At 43.0% G+C, this 21,280-nt stretch overlaps 1 protein-coding gene across 2 annotated transcripts; it reads right to left on the minus strand.

Moving 5' to 3' along the window:
• Positions 1–358: 358 nt before the first annotated feature.
• Positions 359–19,974, minus strand: CANX (calnexin). Of its 2 annotated transcripts, none has more exons than XM_005483643.4 (15): positions 19,855–19,974; positions 12,096–12,284; positions 11,563–11,636; positions 10,992–11,050; positions 10,619–10,760; positions 9,231–9,312; positions 7,922–8,114; positions 6,841–7,030; positions 6,444–6,557; positions 5,818–5,974; positions 5,290–5,505; positions 4,748–4,867; positions 4,505–4,643; positions 4,249–4,337; positions 359–3,656 (listed from the first exon to the last, which is right to left on the minus strand). In XM_005483643.4, exons 2-15 carry the CDS (start codon positions 12,279–12,281, stop codon positions 3,603–3,605), a joined length of 1,815 nt encoding a protein of 604 aa, XP_005483700.1. In that variant the 5' UTR covers positions 12,282–12,284; positions 19,855–19,974; the 3' UTR covers positions 359–3,602. The 2 variants fall into 2 exon arrangements, with proteins under 2 accessions (XP_005483700.1, XP_026647213.1); XM_026791412.2 differs by lacking the exon at positions 19,855–19,974 and adding an exon at positions 19,499–19,631.
• Between the last annotated feature and the right edge of the window lie 1,306 nt (positions 19,975–21,280).

Genomic DNA, 21,280 nt, shown 5'->3' on the forward strand with positions numbered 1-21,280 from the left:
GTCACGAGCCGTGACCGACGCCCCTCCCAGCCAATAGGAGAGCGCGGAGGCGCGAATTAAGCAGCGGAGGCGAGCTGGGGGCGGTGCTCGGCGCGGTTTAAAGGAACAGGTATGGAGGGGCGGAGCGTCGACGGCCCGGCCAATCAAGAGGCGGGAGGCGGGGCCGCGGGTGATTGACAGGGAGGGGCGGGCAGGAGCCCGGGCGCTGGAGCGGAGCCCGGCCCGGCCCCGTGGCCCGGGCACCGCTGCGGAACCCGCTCGGCCCCGCAGTGACAAAACCCGCGAGAGACACGGGTCACCGCACCCTCAGCCTGCTGAGGGCTGAGCCAGCTTTGCTAATTAGACAAACAAAGCCAACCAGATTTAAGTTTCTTTATTGATTAGTTTTTACATTTTTATTTTCAAGTTGCTTCTACAAGTACCTGTTTGAAATGGACATGAAATCACAGTAGTTGTGTCCAGCAACACTAAAAAAAAAAAAAATAAAAGAAACCAAAACAAAAACCCAATCAACCAAAAACCCCTTTCACAAACCACGAGGCAAGAAGGGTATTAACCATCAGTCTAGGTGGAGCAGAGGAGTCACAAGCCCCACATCTGTACCCTCCTCAGTGGAAGAGCTGAGTTTGTGAGGGAGGAGTAAGGAAGGGGTAAGAAAAAACCATGGACATGTACAAGCGGTTGCAAGAAACGCTCCTCAGGCACAGGAGTCCATCTCAAAACCAGACATTCATAGCAGAGTAGAGGCCACAGCCTCAAGCTGTGACAATCGAGTACTGAGGGAGGCAGCGAGGGGAGATCACACGCAGGGATGCTGCTGGCAGGGGTTAGTGGGTTAGATGCACCCTGACCTAGCACTGCCCCTACCAACCACTGGCTCCAGCAGAAAAGCTGCTCTCTGCCCTCCTGCCTTGTGTGTCAGAGCCCAGGGGTTTTGTTTTGATTCACCATTTCAGCCCAACACTCCCCCCTTGTCAGATACAGCACCTCCAGCTCAGCATCCTTGTCCAGAGCTGCCATCCTTGGCTGCACAGGCACAAAAGGCCCAAAAACACCTTCCAGGATCTGTAACAGTTCCAAACACAGCTCACAGGTTACAGCCAGGTGGAGTTTCACTACTCTAAAAAACACAGCTATGCTTTATGAACTGAGGATAAGCAGGTAGCTGTATTTTTCCTCCAAGACTTTAAAAATTAGAGCAATGCTAAGGTCAAACTGAGGCACCCAAGCCAGAAAACAGGATAAAAAGTAACTTGTCTATCCATTTTGGAAAGTCTTCATTTATTGTAGTGATTATTTAAAGCATACACTATGGTATCAAAAAAAGCCATAACATGCAGACAGGACTTTTTCAGGAGAATTAGCAGAAGCAAATGTAGATTTACAATTAGCTTTAATATAATGCTATTTAAAAGCTGATAGCAGATCTCAAGTTCACTTTTGATGCTTTTGAAAGAACATGTATGCACAGGGATTGTTTGGGAGTTTAAGGCAATTTGCATATTAAGATAAAAAACCATTAGATTAATTAATTTTTATGTTGTGCTCAAAACATTAGCTGAATTGAAACCATTTACATATACTTCATCTCAAAGGACTGAGAGTCATAAATAGCAGCTGCTCCTTGGTAAAAATACAGTCCTGAGAACAAGCTAGTAGCAATGCTTAAGCTATGACATCTTCCATGTCAGAGTATAAGCTATTTTTGCAATAAGGAGCAGTATTGACCAGGTGTTCAACAGGCAAAGGCATTCTAAACATGCAATAGCTCCCAACAGAAGTCTGAAATTACTTCCAGTATCTTGCTTACAATAGTTTATTTGTACACTGCAGAGAGATCAAGAAATCCTGCTATGCATTTGTGATCACTAATATTTCAAACACAACAACCAAGGGATACAACATAAGGACAGGCAGCAAAAGGTGTTTTACAAAAAAAAAAAAAAAAAACAAACCAAAACAAACCCAAAACAAGAGTCTTTTAGTAATTGGTTAGATTGTTTGCAAGGTAGTTGGAACACTCTTCCCCCCACAACCCCTGGGAACTACTCCACACACTATACCTATCATAGGACCAAACAACACTGGAGTGTTTAAGTTCAGTGCAAGAAGAATAATTTCATGACATTTAATTTCATTCTAAACAAAGGCAAAAGTTTATCTACATAGACATCCAAATGCAAACATATTTGGTACAGTGTAATGAGTTACATCCATCTCACCCTCAGAGGTAATGCTCTTGTAGTGCTCACCTGCATTCCACAAAAAAAAAAAGGTGTTTGAAACAGTGTAGTATGGTAGACTCAACACTTTAAAAAAATTTATTCAGCTGGAATTGGAATTTCCTAACATTCACAATATAATTTAGAATGCACTTATTACATGAAGAGCAAATAAAAGGACTTAAAACAGTTTCACATACCAGTTAAGAGATTCCACATGCTCCTTCCCCACCTACAATACTGACATCTTGGTTGTGTTTTTTTTTCTTTTACAAATACTCACTTGAACTTGTCTACCTGCCTACCTCCCCCATTTCTACAGCAGACATACAGTGACAACAGTGAGAGGATATGGGACACTGTCCTACTCAGTGTTTGGACCCTGGAAAGGAGCAGGCCTAGCTATGAAATCGAGTTTGACAATGAGCTGAACGTGAAGTGCTTCAGCAGCTGAGGCAAAGCTGCTCTCAGGAAGAGCTGTATCGTCACAGAGAGGAAAACACCGGTGGCTGAACATAGGGCAAAGGGGGAAGTAGCCTAACCACACCTCCCCAGCAACCCCCAGCTCTACAAAAAGAGTTCAAGAACAAATCAACCTGGTTGTCTGCAAACTCTGCAGGATTAAATGCCACATTAAGATGACCCACTCCAAATCCTAGATCGTTTGTCAACATTTAACAGGGCTTTAGCCATGCACAGTATGCATATATTTTCTAGACTGCCTAACCCCTTCCTTCCACCCCTTCTTCCTCCTCCCCCTCCCCCCAAAAGAATGAAGTTGATTGATTAGAGAGTTTCACTATTGGTTTCCCCATACATCTCCCCCCAGCTGTCTTTTCTTTTGAGGGCAGGGGTGTTGTCAAATGCATTGACAACTTTTCTTCGAACAATTACCAAATTTTCGGGGTATAAAGACACTGGTGCATTTAGGAATTTACATATTTGTAAAAAAAACTAGTTACAAAACTGCATTTTTATCACCTAGCACTTTCAAGATTCATTGTTATATTTCACTAATTAATATATTAAATTAAGCCAAGGTTTGAGACTGGAAAAATTCTACCAATCTACTTAAGAACAGAAAAGAATATTTAAAACCAAAAATGAAAAGGTTAGTTATGTTACATTCCAAAATCCACAGCCCATTATATTAAATGCTTTCTTTCTACAGGAATGATGCTGTTTAAAACAGATGATTGCAAATATTTTACTGCTAGACACTCCATTACATTGGATCGTGTGACTGGAACCTGTGGATGGTGAAATCTTGAGGTTTGTCCAAGTTTCAATGTAAGGTGTCCAAGGTCCTCTCCCAGAACCATGTTTGAAAACAACAACAAAAAAAAAAAGAAATCACAGATCAAGTTCTTATGACTTTTTTCAATCTTTCCTTGGCTTTCTGTTTCTGGGTGATCTATTCACAGTTTCCTCCTCCTGCAAGAAAGTAATTTGTGTAAACATCAATAAAACAAAATCTAAATATACCCTTCGTAACTATTTTGAGAAAATCTATGAAAAATAATCCACTTTCACTTTTACATTAGAATTCAGTTTTGGAAAGGACCTACTGCTTAAAGTACTTTGTGGCAAACAGGCAAATTCTTTGTTTTCAGTGGATGTACATTTGTTGGGAGCGCTCAACAGCTTCTGCTGCTGGGAGAATCCTTTAACTTCAAGCAACACTCCACCCATTTTTGAGTCATTGTGTCAGAGTAGAGCACTCAAGGTCACATCCTGACTGCACTTGAAGCTGAGTGAGTCTTTTGCCTCAAGAAGCTGCAGTCCCACTGCAGCTCTCAAGGCAGGGTCTACAGCAGTGCCTTTAGCAGGGTGCCCAAGCCTGCTCAAGTCAGCCACAGCAATTCCAGCAATTCCTATTCTTCAGGGAGATTAGGTTTTCTAAAGTTCTGAAGTGGGAGGGAGGGTCACATGAGCCAGGTTAACTTTTAACACTGCAGTAAGGCCTGTTCTACACAACCTAGGAAAGAAAATGCATAAGCTTCCTTCAAAAATTAGGCACTCTAACCTCTGATGCAGGTTTCCTGTCTTCCTCCTCCTCCTCTTCTTCTTCCTCTTGACTAGCACTTCCTAGATCAGCATCACTTTTCTGCTTCTCTTCAAGGGAAAATGGAAAAAAAAAATTAAAATTACAAAAAAAAACCCCCAAAACATTCTCCTTCCTGACTAATCTTCAATTCACCATTGGTTTTATTTCTTATCTGCCAATCCTGCTGGTTTATTCTATCAGGGAGAACACCATTCAGATTACCTAGTTTACCTACCAAGCTTTTCGTCATTTGCATCCTCCTCTTCCTCCTCCTCTTCTTTTTCTCCTTTATCTTTTTCTTCTTCTTTCTCATCATCCACCACATCAGGCTGAGGAGCATCAGTCTTCTTGTATTCTGCAGCACTTGGCTGCTTCTGAAAGGCAATGACAAACCCAGGCCATTATTTGTGACATTCAGGCACATTTTCCTGAACATCCTTTTAAACCTGAGGCTAATTATCAGAGGAAATGCATTTACCTTTCCAGAACAGCAGAAAAGGACAACGAGGAACACTGGCAAAGCCACAGTGAGGATGTAGACTACCCAAAGCCAGGGACGCTCTTCAGCAGCTGCCATCATCTGGCCCACAACACCAGGCTGTAAGACCAAAAGAACTGTCAAATTCAACCTCATACAGCAAGCTGGCAGCTCAGTTTAAGCTACAACATTTTCAAATAGGCTTTTTGCAACTTTAAACATTGTATTTCAGACCTTAAAAAAAAAAAGAAAAAAAAAAATCAAGCTAACCTGCACAAGTACTTTTCCTATAGCTTAAAAATGAATAATTAGGCTAAACAGTCCAAATATCAGAGCAAAATCTCAGAAGAGAGCAGTGAGTACTCTTAGTTACTTATAGCAACCATTAACACACTGTAATTATTAATTGAGGCTCCCACCTGTTTGGCAAAACCCTCAGCCTTAGCACATACAGGTTATATTGACAAAGGCTGAGACAGAGAACAGCAGAGGTGCTTCTACTGTTCCACTGCACAGCACACAATTAAACCTTCCTCTCTCACCTCTGCAGCACCATCAGCTGCTTTTTTCAGTCCCCATCCATCACTGGCCCAATCATCAGCCACAGCTCTCTCAGTACAGATAATAAAGTTGTCAAAAAAGATGTCAGATGTCATGGACCATAACTCAAGTCCCACAGCACTGACAGGAGTCATCTTGAAAGGCTCCAAGTCTTCAAAAAAGTCTGGGTTTGGGATCTTTCTAGGTTTCCATATACCCTAGAAAAGACAAAACACATTCAGCCTCATCTACTAGAAGACAAATTTTCGTTTTCAGCCCATTATGAATGGAGAGATGTAACAATCCATTGCACTTAATTACAACATCTACAGGTGCAACACATCAGTCTTTGGGAATCAATACAAAGAAGTGATGCCTGGTAAGAAAGCACTTCCAATCTGTCCACTTGAAACACAGCACAATAGTGACTGCACTTGAATTTCTAATTACATCTGCTGAAACTAAATCATTCTGGTTTTTGTGAGAGAGATGCTTTATTGGCCACCAGCTTAAGCAATGAAAACACAAACCTGATAGTTCACGTTATCAATCATAGGAGGCTTCCATTTGCCTTTGTAGTTTGGATTGTCAATCATTGGGCGCTGCCAGGTACCACAGCCAGGAGCTGTCTCACATTTAGGATTTGCAATCTGAGGTGCCTCCCATTCACCATCCATATCTTCATCCCTGCAAAGGCAAACTCAGTTTTGAAATCCACCCCTTGCCTTCATACAGAATACGACTCAATGTCTGATTTCTGGGAAAATCTAAATTCCTACTGCTAAATGAAGACACTGAAACTTTGCATAGCATAAGTCTGTAGATAAATATACTGCAGAAGGAACAAGGGTTTCAAAGACTAACTGTGAACACAGAAGATCACCAAAAGCCAGTCCCTGACCACAGCCTCCCCCACTGCCCCTTCCAAGCAGGTTCTACTTCAAGGTAAACATCCCTGCCCTGTTCTGCTTACAGTCACAGAGGAGTTGAAAAACACAGAGGTGAATGCTGAACATGAGTGCTCAGACCACTGCCTTCTACTTTTGGAGAAAAACAGCCTGAACAGCAACTTCATCAGCAAGCAATAATGAACTGCAAATGTCAGTACCCAAGTCATGAAATAATTGCTGCCATTTGCAAGAGGTAGCAAACTTACCAATCTTCAGGTTTCTCAGCATCAGGGTCTGCTACATATTCTGGCTCATCATCCAGCCAGCCCTCTGGTTTCACAGCATTTTCATCTGCAATCTTTGCAGGAGCATCCTCATCCCTTGAGGGCAGAGCATTATGTGTTAGCACAGACAACACACAAGTTCTTAAGCTCAAGGCACAATTCTACAGACTTTGAACCAGCCCACTGCTCTAGACAGCCAGCCACCTTCCCTTCTGTCAGAGTCACTCCAGGATTTCAGAAAGGAATTGCCTTGCAATCCTAACATATGTGCCTCATGGCATATCAAGGTGCCAGCTGTGAAGTACTACTACTAATTTTGATCAAGACAAAATTATGGGGCTAAGGATTCCCTCAATTCCACCCGTCCAACACCCCTTACCAGTCATCTGGTTTAACAGCATCTGGGTCTGGGATTTTTGGTCTCTCATCCCAGTCCTCAGGCTTCTGGTCATTTGGGTCCTCAATCTCTCGGGGTGGATTCACAGGAGGTGACATATCATTCAGCAAATTCCCACTGTTGACAACTGTTTGATCAACCAGTATCTCAAAACTATTGTCAGGATTCAAGACTGTAAGGAAAAAAAGTTGATGTAGTCATTGCATGTACTACACAAAGCATGAGTCATAAAGCATCACTGTAAAACCCAAGCTACCACCTACCCATCAACTGCTTTAAAGAACTGCTAAGAACCGTTCTCCTTACACCAAAGTACAACTACTGATGATGCACCACATCTCACCCTGTGAGAAGGCAGACTCCTGGCAGAAGTCCTACATGTGTTAAAAGCATGGAGCTTTGTAAAGTGATTTAGCAGTTACCACAACAAGTTGACTTTGGCACAGGAAATATTGCTTTAGTAGTAACAATGTATATACTCACATTCTACTCCAAACTAAGACCTCCTACTACTGACTTAGAGGATTTTAATCTCACTTCTTTATCTACTGCTGTCTCTGTAGTAGGAAAAGACAGAGACACTCCTAAGTACTTCCTGAAAGATTTTGATGATAGCTAATATACTAGACACTATTTCAAGAACTCCTGAGTTTGTCTGGTACATGGACACAGAAAAAAATACAAACAAAACTAAAACAAAACTATGATGTCTCCACAGCTAAAGCTTAGCATACCCCATGTTACCCAGAGGCAGCATTCAGGCAGTGTATACAAGCTGATAGTTATTACAAACATACTTAGTTCAAGTTACTTACAACTGCCCTGAAATTCAGTTCTCCTTTAAGTACTAAGTTGCATGACCTTTCTTACATGAATCAAGACTTCCTGGAAGGATGAAATCAACCTTTGCACCGACAGTCAGTTTTTGCATTTAAAGCTTTCAAGCAGTTTTTATTTGTATGGTGCATTGGGACAAATATTCACTTGTTCATCTGGCTCACTTTGAGCTTCTGGTGAAGAAGATGTAGTAATTATTAATATACACAGTCAGCAGTCACCATACCTAGAGTATAAAGATGAGTCTTCTTATCAGTGAAGTAAGTCTTCAGATCTGCATCTGGGCGCTTTGCGTGCTTTTCCTCGTATTTACCAGTCTTTGGGTTTTTGTGCCGGAAGATGAAGTGCAATTTATAGTCCTCTCCACATTTGTCAGGGCCAAACATTATTGTATATGGAGTTTTGTCATGGAACTGATCCTATAAAACAGCACAATAACTCCCTGCGTTATCATGAAATACAACTTCAGTCATTGTCTGGCATAAAAATTCCCAATTCATTAAAAACTATTCTGCAATGTGAATATCAAACTCATGAAGTCTCCACACTAAAGCTTATGTTCCTCATATAAGCCTCCAGAAAAAAATTATGTGCTAAGAACCATCCCAGCTATTTAATTTTGCACCTTTGGGCTCCACTTTTCACGTGGAAAACACCAGCTACTCAGGTGTTATCCAAAATATTAGTGTGACACCCACGATGTTTAAGTATATCTCTACATTACAACAAAATATTTTAAGTTATTAATTACAAGTATCAGCTACTGGCAGTAATGAAAGGCTAGCAAGGCCACTGAGTTCCTCTCACACCAAGTGATAAGCAGCACTAAAAGTGAAGCCAAGCTGCATTTAGTGTACACTTATGAACTGGGGTATGCCTCAATCTATGCTCTAACTGGATATAATCATCATTGAACTCTGCAAGTCCATTTGTTCTTGCTAATGTTATCTGAAAATTCAATGCACACATGAATCTGATTAGGCAGCCAAGCTGTCTTCTGGGTGTTTGTGGCTGTTTCGGAGATTTTTTAATAGTTTGGAAATTGTATTAATAATACAACTCCAATGAGACTGCACAAAAAAGAAGGATGGATAACAAGTGACAAAAGGAAAATGGCTAAAGTAAACCCATAGGCTAGAAGAGCCCACACAAGGTTACCCAGCAGTTCAGCTTTGTCTGAACAGGCTAAACCACTTCAGTCAGAGGACAAAATGCAGCCCTTGGGCCTTAGGAGCTGGCCACTCTCCCAGGCACCTCCTTTTTCATTCTAGAACCCAGGGAAATCTGAGGCACTGCAGAGTTTGGCAAAGGTCTACAACTGCTCAGCTATTAGGGAACTTCAGTTTGCACTCAAGAGGCCGTCACATTTCAGTACTTATCCTCTCCAACTGAAAGCACTGGAAAATGCTGAGTGCAAAGTACTTGGGCAATCAGGCCCCACTGCCTTCACTAAAAAGGTTTCTTCAGAAAGAAGCAAAGTGAAAAAACTTCAAGTTCTTTCCCAGCTAATACCCAAAAGTAGGAGCATTACTCACCAGGTTCAGCTCAGGGGTTTTTGAAAGCAATTTCACATAGGCCCCACCACACTCTATTCCATTTTGGAAGTTTACTTCATACCTAATTTTAGTTTTGGATAGAAGAGGGGAGAGTACATGTTATACACGAGGAAAAATTATTTTTGCAATACACAATTACAATTTTGTCAGTACAAATTAACAGTAACACTGCTTTGTTGTTGTTTGCTTTAAATCATTTATCCAGTGAATATTAAAGATACCATCATATAGATACAGACAGAAAAAAGGACTAAGAGAATATTCACAAGAGCCTGAGAAACAGTTTAAAAATTGAGGATTTATAAGAAATAACCTGACAGAAGAGATTAAAGAAATTGAGTGCTGGCCTAAACAATAATGACCTAGAAGTAGAGAGGAAGAAGAAAAAGCTTTCCAGTATGTGACACTTCAACAGGGATTGAGGCAAACCAATTATTTTCCCCACAACTACTACAGTAGAGAGACAACTCAGTTTGCAGGACTACAAAGCAAAAACAACTGGATTTTAGGAGAAGCCCCTTTAGGGTTATAAGCATACAACAGTATTTAGGGATGCCAAGGAGCCTGAAAAAGGCAAAACATCTCTGTCAGGAATAAGCTAAGTAAGCTTGATCCTCTCACAATGCCAGCAGCTGGAGTGGATGACCACTGGGCTTTATTTTTAGCCTAGTATTTTGAGCCAAAACTAAACAGTGCAAAGCAAAGTGACCAATTCATTATCTTGTGCAAATACAAATTAATTTACTCTTTGTTTAAAATTGATAACATCACTAATAGTGCACAACTCAACTGTTCTCACTGAATTATGTTTTTCCCCTGACTTGTCAGTCTAAGATACATGCAAGTAGATTCTTCTGCAACAGTTGTGACCTATGTAAGGTGTTCATCTTCCATGGCAAATGAACTAGGACACAGGAAGGAGGAAACAAATGCATCTTTACCCCTCTGTCCACTTCTCCTCAGAAACAGGGGGTAGTTTACTGTAGAAGAAAGTGCCCTGACCTACTTACAGGCCAGCATTCTTTCAAAAGGACAAGGACTTCCACAATTAGCAGTACAAAAGTCAGTTGCCTGACCTTGTTACCACAATTAAATCAAGCCAACTGAAGCCACAAGACAGGTTACCAAGACTAGTTTGCAGAGACTTCTTCCTTTTCCAGCCTTCAGAAGGACCCATGCAGCTACTAACTCCCCACTTTGGGAAGCTGGGTTACTATTTTACTCTTACTCAAAACAGTGTAATAATATGTTACAACATCTGGGGTCATCTAGAGCCCCAGTCAACAAAAGCTCAGTTATGGAATTAACCTCAGCTTGCTATCATGTCACCCTGGAATCAACAGAATATCAAATTATTCTTTACTTACTGTATAATAAGGGGTTTGGTATCAAACACAAATGGCTTGGAAAGTCTGGAGGAAATTGCATGATGCTTGGCTCTGGTAACCATTACCAGCCCTTTGTCTCCTGGAAGCTTTGTTTCCTTCATGTCTTGGACTTCCCACTTACCTGAGGAGGAAATTGATCAAACACTCATTTATCTTAAAATTTCTGAATTGATATTTTCTTTAAATTAGAACTACATTTTACATTATTAGCCAGGTATATAAACATCCCTCTCATTTTCTTCAGTGAATATAATTTTAGCTGAGTAACAGCAAAGAAAGACTTGCACCTCTTTTTCATACATGACAAACAGCATCAGAAACATTTATCATTCAAAACCTGGGTTGGACTCACCATCATATTTGGCAATCTCATCATCTGTATCATCTTTCTTGGCTCTGGAAAGGACCCACCTAGAAGACAGACACTCAATGGTTAGAAAACTGTAAAAATCACACACTAAAAATCCTGCCCTTAAGATAAGGTAGCCCTTGCTGTCTCATGACTACACCCCAGAATCTTGATCCCCTGAAGAGTTCTGTTTCCAAGCCCACAAACTTTTCTATGTTTGCTACTTCCCAGTCCAAGGTAGGACCATGGTCTCATGAGCAAGTACCTCACTCCTGTAAAAAACAAAGCAAGCCCCCACAGAAGTAGCACCTTACCATCCTCACATCACCCCAGGAAAGTAAAAAAGCCACATGTAATGGCCTCACCTCCCCTTTATTACTAGAACTTAAGGAAATACTGGTTTAACTCAGCACCTGAATATCTAGCCTCAAAAAGTCATTACTCTAAGCCCAACTGAACAGGGGCCCTTTGATTTAGTTTTGAACAGTACAAGTTCTGCAGGGAGGGTTTCATTGCCTTCCACCAACATTTTACACTATTTGCTGTACCAAATCATCCTTCAGCTTATACTCACCCATCCAGAGTTCCTTTATCAAAAGATTCCACAAAATACACTTCACCAGTTGGGACAGGGGGCCTGTAAGTAACCTATTGGAAAAGGGAGGCATTTATGCACCTTTCAAGACACATTCTTTATTCTACAGAAATACAGGCATGTAAAGCTCACACTCCCTCCTACATTCAAGTACAGCTCACCTGGACATTCTTGAAGCATAAACACAGAAATTACATAAATATTGCTGCCTGTGCCAAGTTGTTGTGCTCTTGTCTGCAACAAAACCTCAAGTATATACCTAACTGGAAATTTTAGCAATGACTCCTGATACTCAGATGTATTCTTGAAATCCGTGATGTAAGTCTTCTGGAAGAACATGAGGGACATGAAAACAGGAACAAAGCAGCCAACCTTAATTCCAAGCCCTACTCCTAGATAACATCTTTTATAACATTACAACAGGCTAAGAAAATAAAGACAACTCTGATCAGACTCCCATTAACCAAAACACAAGCACTAATTCAATTGTTTAAAGGAATTCTATGTCAAACCTTTGGAGCTGGAGGAGCACTGCTTGTTTCAGACTTTGACTCTTCTACATCCTCAATACCATCATCCAAGTCATCCTCAATATCAACTACATCATCAGCATCATTGTCTTCATCTGTATCATGTGCCTGGAGAGCAAGGATGCCGAGGGCCAGCAGGGTCACACACAGCAGCCATTTCAGCTCCATGTTCTGAATAAACAGGACAAGCAGAGTGGTGAAGCCAGCGCTGCACACAGAGCCACACGAGGCTTCTCAGTACAAATCAGAGCATCCAAGGCAACAGGTGAAGTGCAAACTTCTCTCTCCAGCTCTGTTATTTACAACACCTGCCTGAGACAGCTCTAAAAGCTGGGAAAGAACACAACATAAAGCTAAGTATTTAATATCAAACAGATATTAACTCAGTGGAGAACCACATGTACACGTTCTGCAGATCATGCAGAAGTGTCATAATTTTGCTCTTACACTGTCACAGCCCACAAGCAGGACAGCAGACACACATGACACCATAACATATGTGGCTGTAAAAGCCTAAAAAGAAAATCCATTTCATGCTTATGAAGGACTTTAAATGCACCATGCAGGAACTCAAGCTTCCATTCAGTCCAGAAATTGGAATAAAATTCTCTATTTTATTCAAAAATAGTAATTTTTCAGAGTACTCAATCTTCATCTCCTGTTCAATATATTTTTTGTCCTTTTAAATGCAGAGCTCTGGTGTTTTCAATAATCAAACCCCTTCCCCAGGTTTTATTGTAGAATTATTGCCAACAGTCATTGCTACTACTGGCAGATGCCTACAAGCAGTTGCAGCTCCTGGAAACTTCCACTTGATTCAATTCCCTTCTCTCAATCTCTAATTTAACAAGATGACCAAGGAAAGAGTAGCTGTTAACTGGAGTCTTACAGAACTAAAATATCACACCTAAACTAATTCATAAGGTGCTCAGCACATTGTCGCACCTAAAACAGGATAGATAATGGCAAGCTGTAGCTTAAAATACCTTGTAAGTAAAATGGGTTTCAATTTGACTTTCCTCCTAGAAAAGTGACAAGATCACTGCCTCTTTGGGTTGATAGAGAAGGCAACATTCCCAGAACCCTGCTCAGTTTTATCTGCCCAAAACCCTCACAACAACAACCTGTGCCTTGCTCATCTTTTCTCCTTTGAATCCCACTCCAAATTTTCCTCCCAAAACCAGAGGTATAACTGAGACTGAACTTTTTTTGAAAACAAGCATAAAACCAAACATCCCCTCCCTCCTTCCCTTGCATTCCTACCTCGCACTGCAGCCCTGCAGACTTTCAAACACAACTCAAGCAGAGTTAACAGTGCCTGTAGGGGTTTGACATCATGCTAGGAAACAAACTTTCAACTTTCCAATGCACGTTTAGGCAACTAAAAGAGTTCACACTCTCAAAAGCTTATCAGCATTATCCAATTTTCCAAGACTACACTGCATACTAGATCTACCATTCTTAGATTATTCTTTAACTTACCGCTATTGACAGAGAGGATTTTAAAACTTTATACCTGGGGTTTTATAACTACAACAAAATTGTATTTTAAAGATTTGAGCTGAGGTCACGTCCAGCTTGTCACTACAGGAACAGCAATTGCAGCCAGTTTTTCAACAATAGTGATGGCCTTGAGGATTATGGTCCAAATGCATGTGCAGAGACCTCCCCCACTCAGTTCAGGCAACTGCACCCAAACACCTCTGAGCCAAAAGGACAATCATTCCAGAAGGGATAGCTGACAAAAACTTCCAAGGGCTGTTATATATGAGCAAAGCTTGTTTGCTTAATGCACAGTGTACAGCCAAAACTGAAAATAGTTTCAGACCTCAAAACAGCTCTTATTAGTGTGAGAGCCACAACACAAAACCAAGGACTGAAAAGGGTCAAGCAGACATCAGTACCCTTGGAGCTGCAAATTCTTCTTGCACAGATAATGTGTTCTTTGAATAAACTCATATCCAGCAGCATAAGAGCAATACAGAAACAAGAGCCTGAAGCTTCATCTGAAAAGTGATCTTTAGAACTCTGCATGTGCCCCGTGTGACTGAAGCAACCATGGATGAAATGGCACAAAAACACCATTCCATGGAAAGGGTTTCATTGTGTCTCACCTTACCAATAGGGCTTCACTAAATATTTTTAAAATAGAACTAAATTCAGGAAGATAATACAGTTTTATAACTGCTTTCAAATAATACTATGCAGATAGAATGAGCATGTCATGATTTGGAAAGTGATATGACAAAGTTAATCTTAAAAATATACCAAAGTTAAAAATGAGCCAATTCTTTCCTAAAAGGAAGGAGTTTCTGCACCCCTCCTCCCAACCTTGTGCAAAGGGTATTAACAGTTTAGCATGCAAGTAATCCTTTAATAATCTCACCAGTAGCCAACCAGCACGAAAGTTTTGATGAAGGAATTAAATCATCCCCCACAACTTTCCTGCCAGTACTGACTCCATATGTAATAATTACCTACTTCACAATCCCACCTCAACTACAACCCTTTGAAATGATTTGTCAGCAGCAAATGGACTTTGGTAAATGCTCACACCCAAGTGGCAAAGGCACGTGGCCTCAGAAATTCTTCTGTCAAAGCATCTCAGTGAAAGCAGACAGCAGAATGCTGCTGCACGTGTGTGCTCCTGGCACAGCCACAGGTATCTGCCCTGCCACACTGAGCAGCTCATGCTCTGTCTGAACTGGAGGCCTTGCTGAACCTCATTTATTTCAAGGAAGTATTTCATGGACAAGTTACCAAGGAAGCTTCATCACCCCTCACCAAAAAAAAAAAAAAAAAAGCTAAAAAGTCTGAAGAGAAGCTAATCCAGTTTCATGTCCTTACCTCTTTACAATCATTGGCAAGCAGTTGCACAAGTTTATATCCCTGCAGAAAGCTGCTCAGGACATTTCCTACACATTAAATCAGTCCCAAATTCAACATAAGCTACCATTCATATACCTTGAGTACAGGCTGGCAGCTTCTTCTGCAACCTGCCAGTTATAATGCCAAATTCCTCATTCTGTTTAACCTGAAACAATATAAAAAGCTGGCTAAATTATAGGAAAAAAAGCACTATGTTCTCAGAAGAGCAATTTAAGTGAGGCACACAATTTCGACATTTAAAAAGCTATTTCTACCCATAATGGATGTACTGCTACAGGAAAAAAATTCAAATTCACTTTACACAATCCTTAGGGACACAACATAAACACAATTATGCCCTAGTAAATTAGGTTATTCCTAAATAGAAGAGGAAGGGAGGGGGAGAGATACAACTCAGGTTTTACACAAAACAGGCATAAATCAATTTTCCAGTAGGACTTTAAGTTGCTGGCAACTACAGGTGTTCAGTTGGCCACCTCACAGTCTAACCTACAGACACTCTCACCTACTCTATTATGATCTGACTTCTTCCTTAAATTTCCAAGCAATTACCATCCTTGGCCATTTTTTGCTCTGCCTGCACCTCCCTTCTTCAGGTTAAACTGTGCAGCATTTCTGCAGGTTGGTGTATTTCTGATCATGCAATTGCCAAAAGCCATTAACAAAGGAACACTTTCATAACAGGTGAGAGCTTCTGACGTCTCCATTCTACTTCAGGGTAAGCATCATTTTCACCATAACAACGTCTCAAGTCAGAGATAACTCCATGTACTTTTTAAAAAGAGAGTCCTCAGTCACTTGCAGACATTGGCACAGCACTGAGATTGAAGGGGAAGCTACTGCAATCCCAGAGTTTGAGACTGTCAGTGCTACAGATGACTTGTTCTCCCTGCACACACCAGGGCCAGCTTCTACCCCAGAAAACTTCTGAGCTGACATTTGAGCACCTGGGAGCCAAAAGGCTGAAACATTTCACCCCAGTATTTGTAAGATCTATAGCAGAGTGCTGGAAAGAGTCTCCTCAAACAGCTGTACTACAGACTTTACTTTTTCACAAAGTAAAATCAAAACTAAATTGGAGTGAGATTCAGAAACAGAATCAGGATCTTACCCCAAAAGCACAACTCCCACCATAAAGGATTAAGTGATTGCTACAGTTCAAGGCTTTCAAGAGAGTCATGTATCTTCAAAGATTAATTTTGATTTAGAATTCCCCTTTTTCTGGGCATAAAGGAGAAAGTTCTCCTTTATTATTGGTACAACACTGGAAGCACTCATACAACAGACAGTTGTCACTATTCTCCCTAACATACATGTCCCCTGGAAGAGTGAAATTGCCCATAGGAAGGATCCTCAAGCCCTCTGTTATCATTCTTGCAGAACAAACTGTTTAGTAACTCCCCTGTCAGGTCAAACAGAGCCTGCAAAACCAGTTTAATCATCTCCTTGGTTACTAATCTATTTCAGTGGTTCATCAAGCCAGTTCACAATACAGAATATTTCAGAATGTATAACTACATTTGAATGGCTACTGGCTATCTGGTTTACTACTTGCTCTTTAAAAAAAATAATTAAAGAGTCAGACTGAATAGATCCTATGAAAACAAGGCACTTACTACAAACAACACCTATGCAATTTAACTGGATGAGCATCAGTGGTTTCTCTTTCAGCAGTACCTGAAGTCTCAGCTGAGTGACTTAAGCAAAGGCAGCACAAATCCCGCTGGCCAAGCCCTGTGCTGCCAGCACTGGGTTCCAGTGGGGCATTCGCAGCAGAGGCACACCAGTGAAAACAAGCACAACGCCTCATGCAAGGCAAGAACTGGGCAAGAAACATTTCAAGTCAACATAAAGACGATTCATCACAACACAAAAATAATTGCAAAGAGACAAGAACAGAAAGGCTGAGACACAGATATACATTTTCCCTCTCAAATGAGAGTTCTGTGGTTTTGAGCAAAGGCTCGGTTACCCCACTTGGCCGTGCACTGATTTCCTAGAGTCAGAACTACTGAAGAGCAGAGGAAATCTCCTCTGCATCTCACAATCCCTCTGCCCTGCACATCCTGCCTCCTCTGCGGTGCCAGGGTAACTGTTTACACAGGCTCATGATGAACCAGCCGCTGGTTTAAGATGGCTCCAAGTCCTTCTGCCTTCTGTTATTTTAACCCTGAATCAATACCCCAGGCCAAGCCAGCAGCAAAAGCAAAAAGAGATGTAGCAGTACCAGTGAAAGTAAGTAGCCAAGGACAGAGGAACTAAAGCTGTTGGCAGCAGAGCCAGCTCAATACCACAGTTTCAAGCGCAGGTCTGTGACCTGCACCTGCCTGATCTGTCTGTAGGCAGATTTGGGGGATGGACACCACGGTGAAGCTGAAAACTGTGGCCAAATATTGTCATTTCAACAGCCAGTACAGTGCCTCAGCACCCCTCTGAAGGGGATATAATAAAATTATGTTCATGTATATACAGCAACTCATAATGCAGACAGCACTCTTTCCTCTGAAATACTGTTTTTCAGCTGGACAGCTTCCAGTATTGTGAAGATTCTGCCTTAAACATCATAACTCAAAGAACAGCAGACAAGGCTAAAGAAAACCCACCTTACTAACAAGAGAGGAGAGGCAAGAACTCTCCATACTCTCCATACCTTCCTACACCCCCCCCCTTTTTCTTTCTTCCCTTCAGTAAGGAGTGGCTGGGATATATTTCTACATGAGGAAGAAGTCTCCTGGAAAGGATTAGCCAGATCCCTCTCTTGGGGATCCCCACAAAAAAGCTGCCTCCTGTTTGGGTTGTAGAGAGCACAAACCAGGCAAGGGATTAGGTGTGAAAAGGGACAGCAACAAAGCTTGCTTTTAATAGGCATTTCAAATATGCCAGTTTCTAAAAATAATGTACAACAGTGCAGATCCAGTACAGAAGCAAAAAGCAGATACTGTTTGTCAGCACAGATATCCTTCCTGCAGAACTGCAAGTCCTTGGAGGGTAAGACAGAACCATGAAGCTTTTTGACCTCATAAAACAGATGGGCTGCTGGGAAAATTATATTAGTGGGGGCAGATCTGGAGGGACCCCAAGATCTTTGATACCACCACACCTAGAAATCAATGCAAGTTTGCCCTGCTACAGAACTGGTTCCAGCAAGAACAGGCTGCCACCATGATTACTACCAGAAGCAGAAAATCAAAGGCCAGAAAAAGAAGTAAAAGATGGAGCTAAGGACAAGTCTCAGTGCATTCTCTGTAAAGGATTTATTCATTTACTCAGGGGAAAGTGCTACAGCACACCACATGAGAGGGTAAACTGATGGAATTTCAAAACTTTCTTACTATTTTACACTAGATTCCCTTTCTAGGAGGGCAGTTGCTCCCAAAAAGATACACAAGTATCTTCTTCATAATGTTTTTTTAAACTAGAAATACTAGAAGTTAATACAAACACCAAATTTTACTCGGACCTTTTCCCAGTTTAATTAAATGTTTTGCATAAGCCCATCAAATACAGCCAAATTAAGAATAAAGTGGTCTTTGAAGTCAGGCACCTCAGTGTGAACATAGAGTAATATATACACCAACCTATATTTAACCATTATTTTATCTGCATTAGCTCATACATTATTATAGTTCTGCTATCTCTTTGCAGTACTTTAGCAACAACCAAAATCACAACGTGCAAGACTGCCCCATAAAACCCATGTGATAACCATGCTTACTTGACAACGTGAAGTCAACACACTACATTTAGAAATACATTACGTGCCTAGAGACCAGTATTCAGACATCTAACATACTCTAAATAAGTTCCAGAAAGAGTTTTCCACGATGATCTGCAGAAGCTCTGCAGCATTAATTATGTTAACATTGACCATCTTGAGGTCTGGACCTTCACCATTACTACTGCCATTACTACATGTCCATTTCCCCTCACAGCCAAATCACCTGCAGCATTTCTCTTTCTGTAGCCTAGAAAGTTCTGAATCAGAAACCTGAATGTGAAAGTTCACACTTTAAAATCAGTACAGATAAGAAAGCAGTGAACTGTACATGCTTTAATTCAAAGATGTGGGGGCTTTTTTTATTTTAAAAGCACACAACACAATCTTCAGCCAGAAATGAGAAGTGAGATGTCATTTATACACTATTTTAAAGACACCCAACGCGAACGATATTTGGGGGTCAAAAACCAAAGCAGGCATTTCGATTCCTTTAAATTCTCAGGTCTTCCTGCTGCAGATTCCTCGCCTGCACTTCACCTGTTGGGACTCCAGCTCCGCGCCATGAGCTCCCCCCTTCCAGAGGCTTCTCCTTCCCCTCGCACAGCCCCAGCCAGGCCCACGCCGTGCTCTGCACCCACCCCCGACCGCCCTTTGCGGAGCTTCACGGGGAGCACGTTCCAGATTATTTCCGACATGGAACACGTAGCCAGATAAAACCTAAACCCTCCCGGTCCCACCACGCGGCCCCGGCGCCCGGAGCGGCGCTCCCAGAACTTACCAGAAGAGCCGCCGCTCCCCCCAGGCCGCTCCGAGCCCTGCGGGTGCCGGGCGGGACCCGGCGCCACCGCCGCAGCCCCGCGCCCGCCCCCGGCCTCAGGGGCCTCCCCGGGCCGTCCCTCCCGCCCAGGCTCCGGGGGGTCCCCGCCTCCTCCCACCCCCGGCATGGGGCCGGGAGCACGCACGGGCCGCCCACCCCCCAGGGCCCAGCAGCGCCCCGCCGCACGCCCCACGACAGGCCGGGCTCCCCCACCGCCTCACGCCGCGGGCGGGTCCATTCCCCGCTCCCCCACCCCGATGTTCCGGAGCCGCAGCGGCTGTGAGGGAGGGAACGGACGGACAGACGGACACACTCACCCTCCGCCGCCCCGGCCACCGCCGCCGGGCTCCCCTCACCTCCGTCACGTGCCCGCGCGCCCGCCGCCGCCCGCCTATCTGCCGCGCGCCAGCCCCACCCCCGCCTCACGGCGCTCAGCCTCTGCCATTGGCGCGCAGCGCGCCCGTCTGCCCGCCCAGCCATCAGATTTGCGTTCTGATTGGTTGATATGACCGCCGATCAACATCCGGCCCGCCTCTAAACACGCCCCCAACGGCGCTGCCCTTCGTGGAGCGCTGTCATTGGACGGCGGGGTTGCAGGAAGTGCCAGCTGATTGGCTGGTTGCGGGCAGGCCGTTGGGATGTGGGCGGGGTCTCAACGGGTGTCTGTCCAGGGGCGCTGCGGAGGCTGCCGGGGCCTTGCGGGCGGTAGGGGGCGGTAGGGAGCGGCAGGGGGCGGGGCCAGCCCCTCACGCCCTCCCCGCGCCCCCCCCCACCCCATCCCCTCATGCCCCTCACCCTCCGGCCCATAAAATAGCGCTGTGTTAAACAGCAGAGCCGTCTTTTTGTCTTCTCGTTCCTTAGAAAGGGTGTTCAGATTTTCTTGCCTATTCAGCAAAGTCAGTGTATCCCGTGGTTCTTTTCCTCAATTACAAGCCGAGGGTTTAATAAAATAGTGAACAGTGACACAGACTCCAGCGTGTTCAGAACATGGCAGCGCTGCTCAGCAGCTGCTTGCCCAAATTGTGCAATTCCAGAACCTTTAACCTGTGCTCTATTTTGAAAATGAAAGTACCGTAGTTTTGTAGAGGTGAAATACAGTGTAAATGTTGAATGTTTGTACATCGAATCATTAAAGAAACACAGGGAAATACAGAAAAAGTATCCTTGGTGGGCCAATGGGACAGACAGGCCAAAGGCGATGCTGGGTTTGATGGGACCATGTGAACAAGGTCAAGATTAAACTTGAGGAGTCTCCGTGTCCTGCCACACTCACAGCCATGTGGGAGGACAGGGAACACAGCTCCATGGTGAGGAAAACAGGCTCTGGTAGCCTGGAAATTACAGCACCTTTGAGTTATGTCTGAGCTGCACCAGCTGAGAGCAGCTCCATAGAAAGCTGTGTCTGAACCACCCAGCTCAAAGCGAGCTCCTATGTGATCTGTGGGCTGCAGCATGTTCCAGGAGATAGGAGGTATTCTGTAGGAATAACAAATCCAATATATTACTAGAGAAAAGTAAGAAAGAAAAGGGTGGTGGTTTTTTTCCTTTGTAAACATAAATCTGTTTTGAGTTGATGCAGTGAGTCAGCAGTATAAGTTTCCCCACAGAGAAAATTCCACCGTGTTAGGACAAAGCAAGCAGGGCCCCAGCATTCAGAAATAAGGCTCAGCATAAATGAAATCAGCAAATCCCTGCTTGCACTGAAGTTTGGAATCAAACACATTTTTCCAGAAAGACACCAAG

Source organism: Zonotrichia albicollis, chromosome 15 (genome assembly GCF_047830755.1).
Source record: "Zonotrichia albicollis isolate bZonAlb1 chromosome 15, bZonAlb1.hap1, whole genome shotgun sequence".
In the NCBI taxonomy this organism is placed as follows: domain Eukaryota; kingdom Metazoa; phylum Chordata; class Aves; order Passeriformes; family Passerellidae; genus Zonotrichia; species Zonotrichia albicollis.

Bases quoted from the DNA above. Each gene is read 5' to 3' on its own strand.
- CANX (XM_005483643.4), bottom strand. From the start codon at position 12,281: ATGGAGCTGAAATGGCTGCTGTGTGTGACCCTGCTGGCCCTCGGCATC. The intron at 11,637-12,095 runs GTTTGACATAGA...CTTTTCCAATAG, and splicing joins GTGCTCCTCCAGCTCCAAAG to GTTACTTACAGGCCCCCTGT. The intron at 5,506-5,817 runs GTTTGTGTTTTC...TGTCTTTTCTAG, and splicing joins TTGATAACGTGAACTATCAG to GGTATATGGAAACCTAGAAA.